Here is a 21,294-nt window from a genome sequence, read left to right as displayed (position 1 = left end):
TTGATGTATTGGATATTTCTTTTTAGTTTCTATAGAAATACTTTGTTATTTTTTGTTTTGTATTAATTGTATTTTTGTAAATTGATATAATAAGTCAAATTAAATAACCGAATTTTATAGAAAAAATGGTATGGAACGATTGTTATGGAATTGACTACAAAAAAGTTGTTACGAAATTTGCTACGGAATGAATGACTACGTAATTTGTTACGGAACAAATGGCAACGGAAATTGCTACAGAACAATTAGTTACGGAATTTGCTATGGACCAAATGGCTACGGAATTTGCTACGGAACAATTAGCTACGAAATTTGCTATGGACCAAATGGCTACGGAATTTGCTACGGAACAAAATAGATACGAAATTTGCTACATAATTCATTGTTACGGAATTGTGATGGAAGTGTGTTGTAGTTGAAATGCTACGGATAAACGTCGTAGCAACGGCCATAGCAAAATTGCTACGGAACTATACTTTCGTAGTTAAACATTTTGCTACAAGAAATCTTACTATGGAATCTCATTGGCGAATTCCGTAGCAACTTCCGTAGTTATTTAGGTTTAGCTACGGAATTACATCATTTTGCTATAGAATTTTTCCGTAGTTATATTGAAATTTTCTTGTAGTGTTTCGAGTTTCTTTATTTTATTTATATTTTTTCAATAATTATATAAATAAGTTTTATATATTTATAATACATGTCATTTAAATAATAGCACATTATTTAAATAAAAACATATTATTTATTGAAAATAAAAACGTTAAAGAAACCATAAAAAAAAGTTACGATATATTAAAAACATAAAATGATACAAACAATTTAAGTCTAAGTCTTATTTTCCAAAGAAAATAAAATAATAATAATAAAGTTACAATCAAATGTATTTCCAAAACTTAATTAACAAAAGATAATAGATAGTTTAACTACTTAGATTTCTTATTTAATTATACATTTGTAACGTAAGTGTTTTAAAGGTCAATTCTAAAATATATATAATTTGAAATATTTATTTGCCAAAAAAGTTATTTTTTTTATATTTTATATTTATCTATTTTTTTTTACTTCAAATAAAATACAGGCACCCACACGTAGGCGTGTGCAAAAAAACCGGTTCTGGAACACAGGTCGCTGAACCAGAAACCAGTTTAGGCCTGAACCGGTTCACTCAAGAACCGAACCGTTGCTGAACTGAACACTGGTTTTAAACCAAATTTTTTTAATGTGTGCGAAAATAAATGAGTTTGAAATGAGGAACACAATGTTTACTAATATGATAAAACCGATGAAAACAAAGTTAAAAAAATATTTTCAAGAAATGCTTCCCATTATTACTTGTTGCGCCGTTTTGAATCTAACTCTAAATGTTGTGGGGGGGGGGGGGGGGGGAGGGGGTGAGACTTTAATTGAAAATATTTGTTACGATTTGGGTTTATTGGATGATGACATAGATTATGCATCAAATGAAGTTTCAAAATTTAACAAAGTTCTTCAAAATGTGTTTGAAGTTTATTAAACAAAATATGGTTCAACAAACATTCATGACATGATACAAAATACGGGGGCATCCGGATCTACTTCTCACCAAAATAACAAAACAATTAGGCTTTATAATACTCTGAGGAATGAAAATTCCAAACGAGCTCAGTCTAACACCCCTAGTAGCGAGCTCGGAAAGTACATTGGTTCAGATTTCTTGTCTCAAATGAATAATTAAGAGTTTGAAAATTTTGATATTTTGGCTTGGTGGAAAGGAAAAGAAACCCAATTTCCAATTATAGCCGCTATGGCCCGTGATCTACTAAGCTCTCAAGCTTCTACGGTAGCTTCGGAATTGGTTTTTTCTGTTAGTGGCAGGGTAATATCACAAAGAAGAACAAAACTAACATATTTGTCGGTGGAAGTGTGCATTTGCTTGAAATGCTACCTTAATGACGTGGAACGGATACAAGACGTTGAAGTACTAGAAGGCACATCATTGCATGCCGAAGCACGAGTACATGAGGAAGAAGTAGCGATGAGAATGTCGGTGCCACTCACCCTAGAAGAGATCGAGTATGAGAGAGGATTACGCAACGACATGGCGGATGACGAATAAATACAATGACTACGGACTTGGAATGAAGACTATGACGACAACAATGTTTTATATTTGAAGATGTATTAGTTTGACAATTTGGATGTTTTGTGTTTTTATGTTTGAAGTTGTATTATGTATTTCCAATATTAAAAAAAATGAAAAAAAGTTTGAAAATTGCTCCAAAAAATATGTTGATTCAAGTTGAACATTTTGTATATACACATAAACATCAAATTTAAAAAAAAAAAAAAAAAAAGTTAATACATCAAAGGATATGTATATATATATATATATATATATATATATATATATATATATATATATATATATATATATATATATATATATATATATATATTGTCACACCCCCAAACCAGGATGGCGGAAACGTCCAGGGGCCGGTGACTATCATGTAGTGTATCATAACAGTTGAGTATAAATGTTCAAAGCAAACACAACCAACATATATATAATTGAAAAGGTTACATCATTTGTACATATTACATGTTTCAAAATATCAATTACAATATGTTGTCAAAAGATTTGTTTAGACGCCTAAGCGTCCCATCCTCAAAGCCAGTTGTTACCTGATTTACTGATTTCCTGAGAATACAAGTTATTTGAAAAGAGAGTATCAACATTTAAGTTGGTGAGTTCATAAGCATTTGTATGTATATTTTTAAACATTTTCTATGAAATGTAGTAATGTTTGTTTTCCGAAAAATCCTATATTTTCCCTAAAATGAGATGTGGCCTTAAATGAACCAAGACCGAAGCGTATAAGTAATTTTCCTACTTAAAATGATGTTATGCAGTTTTGTTTGTATATAAAATTGTCTGAATACTGTCTTTGTGTAAACTAAAAGTGTCATTGTTGTTTTATGTGAGTTTTAATTTTTATCTTATAATCATGCTTGATTGACCCAGACTGCCTTGTTCGCAACGTTCTTCAGGTGTCGATTTCGTTATGACATTTGTCACCCCCAGACCTGCCGGTCTAGCTGTTGCAAGTAGCTAAGGTGCGGGATTGTCGGTCCCAGTATAGATCTATACACAACTATTACGCTCTCCCTACAAGAGACTCTGGTTATATGTAACAGGACTTTCGTGTGTACTTTATAAGGTACCGTGAAGACAAAACTCACTAAATTTGTTCAACGAGTTTAAGTGTTTTTGTGTTGAAAATGTTTGTATAAATGATCATCCCCTAAGACTGGGATAGCTATGAAAAACGATGTGAAATCTTTAGATATGCATTTGACAATATTTTACCATTTGCTCAACAGGATACAAATGGAGTAGAGTTTCGTAAACTATATATGTATATTTTCGATGTAGAAGACAAGTTTGTAAACAAAACATATATATGTAAATGGTTATATATATGTATAAATTTTAAAAGATTATTTGGTATGTTTCGTAATTGTTGTTCATATTCTTACGTTTTTATTAGAAACTTTGCATTAAATAATCCTTAAGTTTGATACTAAAGACCTTTTTGTACTTATCATTTTTGTAAAAATTGTAATTAAACATATTTAAATGATTGTTTTTTAACTTCCTTAATGTATAAACATTGCTCAAAAATGTTAGAAGGTGTTAATAAATCTATAAACCACTTTTGACAGTTTTACCCTTTACTGTCCCTGTTTTTAGAAAACTCATAGAAAAATCATCGTAATTTAAGAACTGAATCCGTCACCTCTGAGAGTTTATAAAATGAGTCTACTTTGTTCCTAATTTTTATTATGATTTTTAGTGGTCTCAAACTAGTGTGAAAATGAATATCTTCACAGACTGGTCCAAAATCACTTATGAAATGATAGACAGTTTTATAAAAATCGCCATAAATTGTAGAAAAATCGTATGAACGCGTGCGAGTAGTCCTTAGAAAGGTATAAACTTGAAATATTTGTATATTGTACATTTTTGAAAGATATTAAGTTTAAGATGGTCAAAATAGTCCGTGAACAGGACTCAACTTTTCTGTAGAAAGCTGTCATTTAAATTTAAGTTATGTTTAGTGTTCTAACTTGTATTCCCCCCCCCCTTAAAACTTGAAGAAAACATGAAAATGTAGGGGTATGAACTCACCTTATGTGAATACTTGAAGAATGGAAGGTTGAAGATGAAGAACTTTTGGGTGTTGGTTTGATGCTCCAAAACAGCCACTCTTTTGGCTATGTTGCTGTCGAGAAAACTTCACAGCAAAAGAGTACGAAAAAGGGAAGTTTACTCACTGTTTGAATCTATAATTTTGAGTAGCATAACAACTAACTTCCAGGGGTATTTGGTGGTAAAAATATCAAGCAAAAGGAAGGTGTAGGTGGGTGATAGGGTGGCTGAAACACAAAAGGGACAACAACCCTTTAGTTCATGGTTTTGATGGCTATGGAAGGAAGTTCTTGTGGATGAAAATGAGATGAAGGTTGAGAGTAATTCCCTGGAGTATTGGCTGGTGAATTTAGGGTAAAATGATGAGGAAATTTCGTGATTATGAAGGTGGAAAATGGTGGAAGAGGATAAGGGGACAAAACGTAGACTAGCTTGTGATGAGATGTGAGTTTAAGTGATGTGATCTTGTCTAGCCACTTGCTTGGGTGGTTGCTTAGAGATAGGGTTAGTTAACTAACTAACTACTAGTTATTTAATTAGTTAGGAGTTCTAGCTAAGGAGAGGGAAGGTCTTAATCTCGAAAATTAGAAGAGGGATTAAGAAACATTATTTGTAAAATGTCTTAAGTGATTAAGCACTTATTAGTTAAGTTGGCACTTTTCTCCACCAATTCTCTTATCTTAATTAATTTAGACATCATATTCCTTACATGAAATCACTTTAAGTCATGACCCATAACTAGTCATTCACTAGATAATAATACATATGTACAAGTACATACATGTATACTTAGTATAAAATAACAATGTAGTTTTTGTGTATTTGAACTTTAATGTTTATGTTTTATTCTTTTTATTCAAAAACACTTAAATACATTCTAATTATACCTTATAATAATTCATTTTATATTTTTATTCATTTAAATATAAAATTTATTGACCAAGGTATAATTTCGTGACATTTAACCGGTTAACCATATCGTTAAACACGTTTTGTCACTTTCGTTCGTATATTTGTCAAATTTAGATCCTCCACAACTATTAAGCACAAGTTTTACATAGAACCTAACTTACTTATCAACTAGAGACATGTTGATACAAAAATTAAGTTTGTTGCGTTCAAATGATGTTATATGCTAATTTTCACAAACCGATGATGGTTCGTAGTCATACATCATAATAAAATTTATCAATAGTTACTTGTTTTATATTTCACAATAACTTATTTGAATAAAAGAGGTTAAATTCCTTCAGCCATTCATGATAAGATACACATACTGCTTAATAATCAAAACATAGCATCGTACGATCGTTCCTATATTTACCAATTGTTACATTCTCCCCCGGTTAAAAGAATTTCGCCCCGAAATTCAACTTGTAGACGGGATATCACTAAGCAATTGGGGTGTTTCTTTTTTTATTTTCATTTGATTCTCGCATTCCCTGGTGAATTCAGGTCCTCGCTTGGTGTTCCAACGGGCCTTCACTATGGGTATGCGGCTTTGTTTCGTCCTTTTGACCTCCTGATCCATGATTTCCACCGGTTCTTCGATGAAGTTTAGACTCTTGTTGTCTTCAATTTTGTCAAGTGGAATAACAAGAGTCTCATCATACAAGCTTTTCTTCCGAACCTGGGATGCCTTCAATTGTTCACAGGTTTGAACAATCCTCTCTATAGTTTCTCGTATGATCTGGGGGCTGGTGAGAGTGTTGTTAGGAACTTGTCCCTTAGCTAGTTGTGTGTCACCTACCTCAGCCCAACACAGAGGTGATCTGCACTTGCTTCTGTAAAGAGCTTCGAATGACACGACTTTGATGTTAATGTAATAGTTGTTGTATAAGGATTCGATGAATGGTTCTTCCGCTTTGTCTGTCAGTTTGAGGGTGATATTAAGGACTTCTTTATTGACTATTGAAAAACGAGGCGAATCGCCTGTCCCTTATCCAAAATGATAGATAATGGTATACTATGCAGTCTCACAATCTTTTTGTGATATGCTCCTGTTAGCTTTTCTATTTTTCTTTGTAGCCTTGGTCAGTAGAAAGTGTGTGGGTTTGGTTGATTTGTCTACGCTCGCTCAAGTGGTAGCATGTCCATCCGCTGTCCTGGGTAACTTGTCATGGAGTTCATGGTATGACTCATAACTGATTCATCTATCATCTCTTTGTGTTTATAATTCGTATATAATTAAGATTGAAAAGACAGACGAATTAGTGATTTTATTCTAAGCCCACATCCAAACAAGGAAAAGGATTTAAAGTGGAATTACCAACCCTAAGTCCGTAGAATCTTAATTATATAGGGCTCCAATATGTACACTTAGTAATCATAGATTCACTAGTATGGGTCTATAGTCTCTACTTGAGTGGGGTGATTAACTTGGGTGAGATGGCATTTACAACAACCCTTTTCCACAACTACTGCATTTAAGTCGATTTTTGAACTTGAGTTGCCGTACGGATGGTATTCCCAGGAGATCTTCTGGGAATATATCGGGAATGTTACAGGCTTTTGGAACATCCCTGATGTCTTTCTCTTCTTGTTTCTTATCCTCAGTGTGGGCTAGGACGGCGTGGTACCTCATGTGTAGGTACTTCTGAGTCTTGATGTAAAAGGTGAGTTGGGGGTTTGTGTCCGGTTTGTTGCCATAGACAACGAGGGTTCTATTACTCGATGGGTTTAGGCGAATGGCCTTTTCGTAATATATGAGATTGGTATGGTGAGGAAACTAACTAATACGTTGTTAAAATGAAAATGTCGTAAATTTTTAATGTGACCGGTTTTAGGATGATTTGAACGAATTGGTTGATTTAGTGTTAGATTGAACCCTATGTACACGTCTCTAGTGCTTTTGATTATTCCAATTCTACTGTAAATATTTCGTTTAGTTTTTTGAGGTTTTTGGTTGAGAAATTGATTAAATCTACGACTCACAATACTCCTCTCCGCGTTGGTATTATATAGTATCCATGCATATGTGCTATCGGGAATGAACATACCGAAATCTCAGCAGGGTCTATTATTGCTTTCCAATGCTCTGTTGCTAAAACACTTCCGACGTTTCTGACATCTTTGTTTTTAGTCTTCGGGAACTCCTTTATGAAATGCCCTACTTCTCCACATCTGTCGCAAGTCTGACTCATCCCAGCTTTTGTGTTCTGGGCGGTCTGTTGAGCCGACACCCTACAGAAATTTGTGGTATGCCCCTTTTCATTACAGTTCTTGCAGTTCATTTCCCTGCACTTTCCTTTGTGATGAAAGCTACACTTGGTGCATTTTGGCAGGTTTCCAACATATGGTCTTGTCGGCACTGAGGTAGTAGGGATGGTGGTGGTATGGAATGTCACTATTTGTTGTCTTTTGGTAGGTCCTTGATTTGGGGCGTCGTTGCAGGAACATACTCGGGGTGTCCCTGGTTGTTATTACGATTGGAACTTTCGGCGCCGTTCCTGCTTTTGTTTGTGTTGTTAGCGTCAAGGTGTGCCATGACTGCTGTCACAGCGGCTGTTACCGTAATTTGAAATGTTGTAGGGTCTATTTATAGAACTAGTGTTGCGCCAGTATGCTGATTACCTTCATGTGTCGGCATGATTCTATTTCGTGAGTGGCCTCCTCTGTTCTCAGTTCTGTGATGACTGTCCAGGTTGTAGCTGTAAGGGTTCTTTGTCCTATAACGACTATCTCCTTTTCTAAGGAGTGTAGGTGATCCGTATTGGTCTCTTGATCTGCTTGCCGGTCTATGGGTGCTATGGACCGAAGTACGGTGCAGTGAGTTTATGTCGGTTGTGGATCATCGGTTGTCCTCTCCAGTCTATATGTGTGGCTAGGTAGTTAATTGCGGGTTGCTTCCTGAAATGAGAGGTGGAGGTTCTCACACTCCTATTGATAGGGTAAGGTTTATTGATGGTATCTCCCGAACTTCTTTCTCCATCTGGTCCCTTCTCAGAAATCTTCTTCCTCGTATTTCATCTATTGTTACTCTTCGAGATCTTCTTCTGGATCCTTCTCGATCCATTTGTTGGCTTCGGTGGCAGGATAGTAGGGGTCTATGTGGAGATGAAGTCTAGATGATATGCCTATGCGAGAATAGGGGTAAGAAGCATATGAATAATCTAAGTGTGTGGTTCTATAGTAACGCAAAATACTCCTATAGTATTTTAAGTTTGTATGTTAAAGTTTTCTTTGCATGGTTTGTTGGTAAGTTTTAGACTCGTCATCCACTACGACCATTCCTTGGCATACGTTGGTCACCTCTTGGATAAATATAGTTGATCAGGCTATATTCATCCCAGACTTGATTACATACCCCGAAGCTTACTCGTAGTGTTTAACTTATCTTAATATTTTTTGTTTTCTTACCAATATGACTCCTTACTAGTATGTTTGTATACACTTACATTTTTCGTGAAATCTCGGTCCATTCCTGGTCCTTCTATGGTTGCCTTGTGTATACAGGTCATATACAGTCACGATTGAATAGTCAGTCGAATAAGTGATCTTACCTTATATCCACATCCAAACAACGAAAAGGAAGTAAAGTGAAAATCACAAATTCTAAGTCTATAAAACCTTTAGTATATACCACCTTAACGTATACACTTAGCAAACATAGACTTACCAGCAAAGGACCCCTAATGTTCCTGTTTTGAAATTGTTAAGTCAGAGAGTTTTAGTCCCTATGTGTTTATAGTTTGTATATCTTATGTGGTTTGATATACTTAGCTCACTATAAACAATGCTCTGATACCAATTTGTCACACCCCCAAACCAGGATGGCGGAAACGTCCCGGGGCCGGTGACTATCATGTAGTGTATCATAACAGTTGAGTATAAATGTTCAAAGCAAACACAACCAACATATATATAATTGAAAAGGTTACATCATTTGTACATATTACATGTTTCAAAATATCAATTACAATATGTTGTCAAAAGATTTGTTTAGACGCCTAAGCGTCCCATCCTCAAAGCCAGTTGTTACCTGATTTACTGATTTCCTGAGAATACAAGTTATTTGAAAAGAGAGTATCAACATTTAAGTTGGTGAGTTCATAAGCATTTGTATGTATATTTTTAAACATTTTCTATGAAATGTAGTAATGTTTGTTTTCCGAAAAATCCTATATTTTCCCTAAAATGAGATGTGGCCTTAAATGAACCAAGACCGAAGCGTATAAGTAATTTTCCTACTTAAAATGATGTTATGTAGTTTTGTTTGTATATAAAACTGTCTGAATACTGTCTTTGTGTAAACTAAAAGTGTCATTGTTGTTTTATGTGAGTTTTAATTTTTATCTTTTAACCATGCTTGATTGACCCAGACTGCCTTGTTCGCAACGTTCTTCAGGTGTCGATTTCGTTATGACATTTGTCACCCCCAGACCTGCCGGTCTAGCTGTTGCAAGCAACTAAGGTGCGGGATTGTCGGTCCCAGTATAGATCTATATTGGGACCGACAATCCCGCACCTTAGCTGCTTGCAACAGCTAGACCAGCAGGTCTGGGGGTGATAAATGTCATAACGAAATCGACACCTGAAGAACGTTGTGAACAAGCCAATCTGGGTCAATCAAGCATGGTTATAAGATAAAAATTAAAACTCACATAAAACAACAATGACATTTTTAGTTTACGCAAAGACAGTATTCAGACAGTTTTATATACAAACAAAATTGCATAACATCATTTTAAGTAGGAAAATTACTTATACGCTTCGGTCTTGGTTCATTTAAGGCCACATCTCATTTTAGGGAAAATATAGGATTTTCCGAAAAACAAACATTACTACATTTCATAGAAAAGGTTTACAAATATACATACAAATGCTTATGAACTCACCAACTTAAATGTTGATACTCTCTTTTCAAATAACTTGTATTCTAAGGAAATCAGTAAATCAGGTAACAACTGGCTTTGAGGATGGGACGCTTAGGCGTCTATACAAATCTTTTGACAACATATTGTAATTGATATTTTGAAACATGTAATACGTACAAATGATGTAACTTTTTCAATTATATATATATATATATATATATATATATATATATATATATATATATATATATATATATATATATATATATGGGCGTGCATATGTATGTGTGTGTATTACCATAAGGCTTTATGCCTTCCCAATTCCTTCAACCCTTAAAAACCTACTGTTAAGCATAAACTTTTTTATGGTTAAACACTATCAAAAGCAATATAATCTAAACAAAAAAACTCATTCCTATTTTACACTTATTAGCCAAAAAAAAAACAAATTAAAAACCATTATATGCGCCGAACTAGTTTTGAACCGGTTTTTGAACCTGTTTTTTCTGAACTGGTTTCAATCAAGCCGAACCAGTTTACATATATATGTTCGGATTATTTTGGGGCTGGACCGGTTTGAAACGGAACCGGTTTTCGGATGAACCAGTTTTGACTACATTGACCAGAACCGGACCGATTTTCTGAACCGGTCCGGTTCATAAAATATACCGGTTTGTGCATGCCTACCCACACGTGGGTCATATAGAACATTCGCTTTTAAAGGGCTTTATGAAATATGTGTGCATGTGGGTCATTTACTTCTACTTTAATAAATAAATGTTTTTTTACCACTTGTCACACTCTCATTCAATTTGCCAAATGTTATTTTGTGATTATTTTGAATTAATTTTTATTCCACATGTCATTCTATAGTTTTTTTCTATTTTATTAAATTTCACATAGTGTTTAAATACAATAATAAATGCATAGTAATTTCCTTAATAAACTTTTCATTTAATTTCAAAATTAGTAAATTAAAAGTTGATTAATTTTCTTTATTTAATTATCTAAATTATTTGTTTAAAGCTTATTATTTTTTTTTGTTTATTTATTTAAATTATTTTTTTAAATTTAAAAGATAAAAAATATTTTCATTATAATAATTCATTATTTTTTTATTTTCTTATAAATTCAAAGTTTTCAGATAATTTGACCTTTATATTTAACTTTTTTATTTTTAAATTAACCTCTATAATATAGGGGTGAGCAAAAACCCTACCGCAACTAAAATTAACCGCAAAAACCGCATAAACCGCAACCGCAATAAAAATCGATGGTGAGGTTTTCGGTTTTTCAAAAACCGCAAATTTGTGGTGCGGTGCGGTTATTAGTTTCCAAAAACCGCAAAAAACCCGCACCGCACCACATATATTATATACAATTTTTTTTTATCAATTACTAATTTATTAAATATTAAAAATAAGACAAGTTTCATGAATGAAAGACGGATAAAATACTAGAAGATAAAAGTGTTGGTTTTTTCTTATGTTTAAGTTTGAAAAATGATGAAATTCGACGATTTTACGATATTTATTGTTAATTACTATTGATTTGACGTTTTTTAAGATATTAGTTATTTGTGGTTTAAGTTAAATAGTTAATTGTCTTATACCTTATGTTTGTTTTTTTTTTTTTTTATTATTATTACAAATAATATGTTTGAACTCTTAAAACTATTTGAGCTCTAAATTGTGGTTAAAAACCACACAAAATAATCGCACCAAATCCATGCGGTTAATAACCGCACCACATAAAAAATAAAACCGCACCGCAAAAATAACCGCCTAACCGCACCGCAAAAATAACCGCACCATACGGTTTTGAAAATGGATTAACCGCATTTACCGTTAATGGTGAGGTTTTGGCTAATAAGAACACCCATTATAATACATAAATTTCATAGCTAATATATTTAATTATTTATAACTCTCCCTTCGCTTTTAAACCTTTTTTTTTCTTAACATAGCTAAACCCGAGCACTCACACGCACAGGCGATGTATTCTCCACAAAAACCGCTGGGGAAACCTATTGCTACAGGTTCGTTCATGCTGATGACTTCATTATATGTCTGTCCGATTCTCGTTTGTTTTTAAGGTATCCGGAATCTGATGTCGCATTCTGAATCGTGGTTGGTTACTTGGATATCAACTGTAGTTCCATTATCCACAAAAAACGGCTGCAGTTTCACATGAGATATCATACGTGTTGCTTTTCTACTTGAGAATTGACATGGGCTTTCAAACTTAAGAGATAATATTCTAGGATAAACCTTGGTGTAAAATTCTTTGATAAAGGCAATTCAAACAGACTAATGTTCTGTGTTAGATAATTGGCAACAGATTTCATCGTTTGAAAGTTCTGGATTTAACTAAAAATCAATGTATATGTACTCTTTCTTGGAAAGAGGACGAGGACCTCCATCCCCTCTATTTCTCTGTTTTTTTATTATTATTATTATTTTTATTATTATTATCTTTCTTTAGCTTTGAGTTTGTGAGGGATGGATCATGATCATGGATGTGTAAGAATTTTAGTTTTGTTAATTATTTACAGTGGAAGAGTTGTTTGCTAACTCCTTTCCTGGGCAAACCCTAGCTAATTTAATCTGAAATACGAATCATCTTCTTCTTCAAGTGGAACAATGTCGTACAGTATAATAATAGCCATGGCATTGAGTTATTGGTAGAAAAACAAAACATAAACATGCACTACTAATCTAGTTTCTGTATATACAAGATATTAGTTAATGATTGATCGAGAGGTGTTTATATTAGCTAGCCTAGCCCTCCTCCTTATCCTCTGCAACTGAATAAAGCACATGAGCAGCATCGTGTGTGTGTGGGTGTGGGGGGGTTGAGTCGGTGGAAGAAAAAGAAAACTCTTCCTGTGCCTCAACAACAACACCAAGTATCGTCTCCAAAACCTCAGCCATGGAAGGTCTGTTCTCAGCAAAATGGGCAACACACTTTAAGGAAACATTCAGCAGAGGAAAAGCATACATTCCAACCTTTGCAATCTCCTTATCAAACACCTCCCCTGTCCACTCCTCTCTGACCATGGCCTTGACCCACTTTGGAAGGTCCAACCCACCACTGTAACTGTTCTCCACTATCTTCCCTGTCAGCAGTTCCAACAGAATCACCCCAAAGCTGAACACGTCTCCTTTTTCCGATGAGCATTTCTCAGGGGCTGTGTAGCTGCCATAGCCATTACTTGATCTCTGCAAGCTAGCACTTTTCGGATCAACCATATTCCAGTATCCGTATTCACTTATTAATGCCTCCTTGTTTTCATTCAACAAAATGTTGGAAAGCTTGATGTTTCCATGGGGAATGCCCGGATCACTTTTGTATATGTGATCCAAACCCCTTGCTATTCCAACCGCTATAGACAACCGCACTTTCCATGGGAATTCGATCTTCCCCTCAATATGCCCTAAATAAATAACAGACATTTTAGATTAGATTTGATACATTTGTCATGATATTTTACTTACTTTCCATGAGTGCCAGGAGGCTCCCTTTGTTTTGATACTTGTAAATGAGAAGCTTCTCTTCACCCTGACAACTGTAGGCTACAAGGGGAAGAATGTTTTGATGGTTCAACTTCCCAACCATTGCCATTGTGCGATCAAACTCCTCACATGGCGCCTGTAATTTCTTTAATCGCTTCACTGCATAAGCAAAATTGTTGTTGTTGTTGTTAAGCTGAACCTTGTAAAGGCTGCTGCAGTAGTTTTGGTTTTGCAGATCAGCTCCTGCATCCAGAAGGCTCTGCAAATTAAATTGCTCCTCTTGTTCTACAAAAAAAACAAGGCCTGGATCTGGATTTGTGTCTTCCACCTTTACTACTTCCTTCACTGACACTGACACTGGGGAGGAGGTTTTAGTTCCAACAACAGGGGTGCTGGTGTTTTTCACCTTCGTTTTTTCCTTCAATAATCTTATGATCACCACATTCACCACGAACCCAAGCATGACAACTAATGCTATCACAATAACAAGTTCAGACCACAACACTCCATGCTGCTGATGATGATGATGATCTGTAGTCCCTTTGCCATTTTCTTCATTAAACCCAGGTGGTGGAGCCGGAGCAGATGCACGCCATTCTTTTGACCCTGCTAAAAGGGAAAAATGATGTCATGAAATAAACCAAGCAAGGATTCAGATTCACAAAACTCACCTCTACCTGTAACGTCACTCACAGATAGAGCAAATACTACTGTCAGGCAGCTTAACATCATCATCGATTTCTTCAAACACTTATCTGATTGTCAATCTTCTTCTAAGTTCTTAAAACAAGTTGTGCAGACATGACATGACGTTGCATCTCTCTACTAATTTGTTATGGAATGTTGAATAGAGACAAATAAAAAAAAATGAAAAATAAATAACTTCGGACTTCCTGAAGCTCAACAACAAGAATCTGAATATCCTTGCGACAGACTATTTCTACCTTGAAAATTCAGGCTGTTGTCCTCTATTCACATCACAGATTTTGGCTACTTTAACCCTTTCTTTCACATCCCTAGTTATCGCTATCTGCTAAGGGCATAATTGGAAATAGAGTCTGCCCAAATACACCACGTAGGTAACCTTTGACTTGCTGCATTGTTTCCTGAGATGACAGTTGCACAATGTTGGCTAAACCATATAGATGATAACAAGGAGAATTATATATAGAAAAAGCATTTTTTGGTCCCTATGTTTTCCTCATATATGAAGTTTAGTCCCTAAGTATAAAAAATTTCACAGATGATCCATGTGCTTTCAAAATTTTTGATATTTAGCATTTTTTGCTAACTCAGTTAGCTTTTGTCCATTAACTATTATTTAATTATAATATTCGGAGGCCATTATCATCATTTCACTACGGCATGGACCATTTATGATGTCTTGTCTTATTTTTTTTTATTAAAAAAAGAAATATATTATGTAACTTTTAAAGGGTCTTTCTCTCTCTCTCTCTCTCTCTCTCACACACACACACACACACACTCACTCACTCAAATCATCAACCTTCATCATGTTCCTTTTAAACACCATCATCCATACATCATGAATGATGAACCTAAGCTTCCTTCTTTAACCGCCGAACTTGCACCACCAAATTAACCTTTATCACAAGCCCACAACATGAATAAACCCAACACCATCATCTGCCACATCCTATCATGATCTTAATCATCTTCCTTATGTGACCATCTCCACCCCCGATCTTCATCTCGCCATAACAGACCTGTAACTTTGAGAACCAGAATGAGAAAGACAGAAATAAATACACAATTCAAAGTCGAATCCCAAGGTAATCAGCCCATGTCACTATCACATACCTACAACTTGAGACCCATTCTTCAATTTTATACAGAAAGAAGAAAGAGACATCAAATCTCCATCTTTGTCCCATAGTCTCGTTTGTTCATTGTCTTGTACCTACAAATTTGAGGAAAGTGGAACATGCACATAAAACCCACTTTTTCATCACACCACCAGTTTGTCTTCGTTATTATCATCTATCACATCTTCTTAAAAATCAAATAAGAAAAAGAGGATCGGTGAGAGCTGCGATCAAAAACACATAGACACACACCTATTAATCCAACAATATGTGATAAAGAAAAGACATTCTTGGGTCGATTTCACCCGTAAAATCAATTTCATATTGCATTAGGGTTAACTGAGTTTGATTCTTGAGAGATCGACGGTGGTTGAATCTTGACATATTCGAAATCGATTTTGTCCCCTGATATGTATTCAACTTCTCAATCAATTTCGTTTGTTGTTCTTGAAGAGCACACCCATAAAATAGATTGTTCATGAGTGTGTCAGTGTATGTTAAAGTGCAAACTTGTGAATTGATTTCCAAAAAAGGAAAATAGATCCTATCCAAAAATATGAACCCATGTGAATCGTTTACCAAATTTTATGTGTGCATGTGTTGAAGAACTTGGCTATTTTGTCAAGAACAAGACAAATGATTGTGTTTGTATGTGTGTGTGTGTGTGAGAGAGAGAGCCTTTGAAAATTAAATAATATATTTCTTTTTTTTAATAAGACAACATTATAAATGGTCCATGTGGTAGTGAAATGACGGAAATGCCCTCCAGATATTATAATCAAATAATATTTAACGGCCAAAAGCTAACGGAGTTAAAAGTTTTGAAAGTAGAGGGACCAAAATTGTTGTTTTTTCTTATATATATATATATATATATATATATATATATATATATATATATATATATATATATCTGTGTGTGTGTATCTTAAGATTCAAAAATTGATTAGAACCATATTCATTGATGAAAAACAAGAATCACGACATATTCAACATATGTAATTAATACTACTTCCACCAAAGATGTATTTGCCAAAAAAATAATCACTCTTGATTAGAACTGCACAAAACTCGGGCCTCTAACATGTTATACACCCCCCCCCTAGGATGGATGTTCTAACCGGGCTGCCCGTAACCGGTTAAGAAAATCATAACCGATGTAACCAGACAAAGCCTTCATCACCAAGTTAGGGTTTGGACTTTTTAAAATTTATTTATCTAACACAACTTAGCAATTTCACTAAAAGACAGAAAATAGACTTTTTAAACCGGGTATTTTCTTAACCGGATGGATTTAAATCCAAGGGCCAGTAGTAGCCAGTTAGACTTGATGGGTTTTGGTCATAAGACATCCTATGTGCTCATAGAAACCCTAATGCTTGGATCTAGGTTTCTCTATTGTACATGCTTTGAATCCAAGACTATAAACCCTAATTCTAGCATATGGAAATCAATATTAACATATAATTAGGTTTAAGATATTACCTTGATTGTTATGTAGTAATAACAATCCCAATTCCTCCTTGAATTGACTTTGGAAGGCTTAGAGTCACAAGTGTCACTCCTCTAATGGCTTACAAACACCAAGAGTAAATGGAGAAGGTATAAAGAGAGAGGAGAGGTGTTAGAATTCGTCCCTAGGACTTCTTGGGAAGGCTTATACGAATTCATGAGCCTTAGGGGGTTTATATAGGTGTAAAGATTAGGGTTTTAGTCCTTATCCTTATCTAGTTGCTTGCCCACCAAGCAACCATAAGATAAGTCTTAGAAACCCTTATCCTAGTCGAATTCTAAGCAATTATCACCTTAAATTCGTTCACCCTATATTTAAGATAATCCTTACCTTATTTTGTAACTATCACATAATTACAATTCAGCCCCTCTAGTTTAATTAATTACACTTGATCACAAAATTAATTCTTAATTAATTATTGACCAATATTAATTAAACAAATATGATATCTCCTTTAATATATTATTCTTATAACATATTAATAAATAATAATAACCTCTCTCTCTCTATTTATTTCTCCAATCAAGTTGCTTTGGTGAAGGCAACCCAAAAGGACCATGCACCATCGGGTCAAGTACATACCAAAATAGTTATGGACTTAGACACTAATCCAACAGTCTCCCACTTGGATAAGTCTAACAACTATTTTGTGTATGACTTCAGATCCCGATCTGCAATCGTAGCTTTCCATAGCCGCTGTCAACTCTGATCATATCAAATACGCATGTCCTTAGATAAGGGATCATATATTCCTCCATTCTAGATATCATATGAGACATGATTTCAAATCATTCTCTTTGTACTACTTCTCGATTTCTGATTTATGACGACAGACTAATTGAACAAATCAAATTAGCCCTAGCCCGGCCGAGCATTTACGTTTGTCATCACTAAACCATCGAGGGGCCCAAAGATATCGCCTTTATCCTACTTTGAATAAAAGGAATGGATAAACTTTGATACAATGCTCGCTTGCACTCACGCACCGAATCACACACAACAATATGTTTTATAACACCAAGTTACTAGTGCGTTTACATATTATCAATGTGCAACCGATTCGCAAGATACAACTCACACATCTCGGTTTCAAGAATATAAGATGTTATCGTCTCACCAATCACTCGTGATACAATTCATGGAGTGATCCAAGTGAGCGTGGGTTTAATCCAATGCTCAAATCATATTCATAAGCACTCATGAACGTTGCAGCAACCATTTGCTTATGTCTAATACCTTATAGACAATCCACACACCAATTCATGATAGTGTTCATTCATATCTACTTCCAACATATGAACAACTGTGGCCCGTTCGAATAATTCGATTATTCTTAATAAACTCAATTATTCAGGAAGTCAAAACATGCAAAGTGAAACACAAGAATAATACTAATCCCATATGGCCTCAACCCTTTGAGCATAAATAAAACACCTTTTATTTATCACCATATCGATTACTCATTATTTGTCGTTTCGGTTAATCAACTTCTTATTTGAATTACAACACTTGTCCCATGCTCCTAGCATGCACACAATGTTTACCTATGGTTCTTACTTTGTGAAATAGACCAAATTGAGCACATTCCCAATCATTCTCATTTCACAACTCCAAATCCTTTTTTCATAAGTGAAAGAATATCAAATTCTTGCTACTTATAGAATATGCTAGATTCTAACATTCTATGCAACTATCCTTTCGTAATGTCACTGCACCAAAGTCACTAAGACTATTGCCAATGATATTACAAAGTCCTCTATCGGAGATTGTTACAAGACAATTCCTTAGATATGATGTCTCTCACTCAAAGTACATTCCTTTGAACATCCTTTTGCATAAAAGTTTCTAATCTAGACATATATTTTCAATATTTAATTCCCAATATGGACACGCTTCCATATTTTCCATATGACAACTCATTCTTAATAGAATCTTAACTATTCGTAATATGGTCCATCCGGTATGGAAACATTTCCATAATTTCCATATGACAACTCATTCTTAATAGAATCTTTTCTATTCATAATAATGTCGATATGATCCATCCAATACCATGCTTCCAACTACTCACAAGCGACCAATCCTCGTCGAACTTTGGATTGTCCTTTGATAGTTGTTTAATCATTTTAGTCAAAACCGATTCTAGTCCTTTTTCCCTCTAAATGCGTTAGACATTTGGAAATTTTAGAATGGTCAAACATTAAAGCATTTGCAATCGATCCTATACCCGAAGCGTATGGGACACGACGCATAATGTTTTATTTGCTATGTTCTCAAATTTCGAATTGTGAAGAGGAATGCCGTAATCATAATCGAAATTTTAAGAACACACTATGTACCTTTGACTAAGTTTATTAACATTTCTCAACCTAATCCTTTAGATTTGAAATGAAGCATAATATTCTCTCCCTTAATTATAGCAAAACAACTTTATAACCCTTACTACTTTGCAAGGTTTAACTCTTGTTTTCTATAATTAATATTGCCAACTTTGCAATACGTGCCTTAATAATCATACAATCATAACATTTTTGCTCCCACTATCATGATGATTATTGTAAAACATAACACTTATGCTCCCACTAGCTTCGACATGTATTCATAAACATCTTAACTTCCAGAAAGACAATACTTATTGAATTTCTTAAGTCCATGTTTCTAATACTTAGTGCTTTGATAATCTTTTATCAAGGCTTCTTGAACTTATACACCTTTGCCTTCGATAGTTTATATATGTGTCCAAACAATTAAGACTAATTGTCAAACCTCACAATTCAAATTATGGAAAGGGATACCATAACCACAATCGAATTCGAGAATGCAATTTTATAATCACTATCTTCTTAAAATCTTTCTTAGTGAAAGCATTTCCTCACATTCATTTTCATGAAGTAGTAAATCTTATGACACTTAGATTTAAATGGTGTATTTGTTCCTATCCATGTGAATTTGTCAAAACCAAAGTGTACGACGAATTCAAACTCATATGGATCGAACTTTCTTAATCTTGATTTCTTGCCTTATGGTAGCACAACTGCCCACCACGTCTTCCAAGTAGTTAAGCAGCTCACCTTGTCCTATCAATGTACTTTCCATTGATCAAGGTCCTTGCCTTTTATGCATTCAAATGAGAACTCATAGGACTCACATGCATAATTAACTCGATTGGATTGGCACAAAATCAAAATAATGTCATCACGAGAGGTTGTAAACCTTAACTCGTGTGCTAGTGATGATCGATAAGGTTTATTTGATTTGTTCTTGAAACCTTTCAAGACCATTAAGACTCCCACTGACTCCTTGACATATAAGATTCTTTTGTCAATAACCATTTCTTGACAAATAAATATTCAAGAGTTAGTGTAGTTTTTATCAAAACACTTCATAAATTGGTCCAAGTTGGTCTTTGTCTTATTCAAGACATCACAACTTTCCACATTTTATGAATGTTATAAACCTTTAATACTTTTCACTCATTGCCACAATCTTAACTTTAAGACTTGTTATTGGAACGAAGTATGATAGACTTCTTGATTTAACCATTTCTTCAATCCTTGATTCCTCTTCTTAAACATACAATTGTACTAAGACTTACTTAGAGGATCAATTGAGACATGGTTCTTAATCATTAAGACCTATCATAAAGCATAAAAGGTACTCTCCCTTATTCTTAGAATGGAGAAACTTTTATCTTTCTGCATACTTGATTCTTATTATTCGTTCTACTATTGATTTAAACTTTTTCAATCAATTCAGAATTACACTTAATCTTATAAGTATAATCATATTTACTAAACCTTTAGTAAATCATGACGAATATCTTGTTACTCTTATGGTGGACTTTGATCCACACACAACTTTGTGTATTCGATGTCCTAGTCCTTCACTTGACACTTTGTCAGTGAATTAGTCTAATTTCCAAATACGAAATTTCTCATTCATCGTGCATCCACGTTGCATGATTCCAAGTTTCTGTCCAATTGAAACTTGGGCGATGAGAAACTCTCCCTATTTGGTAAATTCTTGACTTTCCATAAATAACATAATAAGAACCAAATCCATTATTGCTAATAATAGAAACATTTTAACATCAATTTTTCATACACGCCATTGTAAGGATAAATAAATAAAATTTAAAATCAAAATTTATTTTATTGCGGAAAAATTTGTCCTTACAATGCAACTCATTGAAAAACTTATGCTAATACATCTTTCTTAGCAATCTAATTCTAACTTTAAGTAGTAGCTCAAGAATCTAATCTTCGAGAAACGCGATCGAAGTCCATTCTTTCACGGTTAGATTCTGCTCACTTCTTCCCTTAAGCTTCCTTTCTTTTCTTTGATCCTACAAAACATCAATTGTAATCTTATCACATTATGTATTTAGAATCTAGAATGAAGCTTAAAAGAGTTAGTCAATGGATTTTAC

The 21,294-nt window shown here is 34.3% G+C and overlaps 1 protein-coding gene across 2 annotated transcripts; it reads right to left on the bottom strand.

Moving 5' to 3' along the window:
- Nucleotides 1-12,611: 12,611 nt before the first annotated feature.
- On the bottom strand, nt 12,612-14,641 carry LOC145065015 (leucine-rich repeat receptor-like protein kinase PXC1). 2 transcript variants are annotated; one of them, XM_079012359.1, is made up of 3 exons: nt 14,198-14,641; nt 13,509-14,132; nt 12,612-13,447 (listed from the first exon to the last, which is right to left on the bottom strand). In XM_079012359.1, exons 1-3 carry the CDS (start codon nt 14,259-14,261, stop codon nt 12,792-12,794), a joined length of 1,344 nt encoding a protein of 447 aa, XP_078868485.1. In that variant the 5' UTR covers nt 14,262-14,641; the 3' UTR covers nt 12,612-12,791. The 2 variants fall into 2 exon arrangements, with proteins under 2 accessions (XP_078868485.1, XP_078868486.1); XM_079012360.1 differs by having other exon boundaries at nt 14,204-14,641.
- Nucleotides 14,642-21,294: the final 6,653 nt, after the last annotated feature.

The sequence above is a fragment of the Lactuca serriola genome, chromosome 7 (assembly GCF_051521515.1).
Source record: "Lactuca serriola cultivar US96UC23 chromosome 7, Lser_US96UC23_V15, whole genome shotgun sequence".
In the NCBI taxonomy this organism is placed as follows: domain Eukaryota; kingdom Viridiplantae; phylum Streptophyta; class Magnoliopsida; order Asterales; family Asteraceae; genus Lactuca; species Lactuca serriola.
Note: the sequence above shows the minus strand (reverse complement) of the source record. Positions and strands in the feature narration are given on the sequence as shown.

Excerpts from the sequence above, each read along its gene's own strand:
- LOC145065015 (XM_079012359.1), bottom strand. The coding sequence starts at position 14,261 with ATGATGATGTTAAGCTGCCTGACAGTAGTATTTGCTCTATCTGTGAGT. Across the intron at positions 14,133-14,197 it reads GAGTGACGTTACAGGTAGAG|GGTCAAAAGAATGGCGTGCA; the intron begins GTGAGTTTTGTG and ends CCCTTTTAGCAG. Across the intron at positions 13,448-13,508 it reads CCTCCTGGCACTCATGGAAA|GGCATATTGAGGGGAAGATC; the intron begins GTAAGTAAAATA and ends TTATTTATTTAG.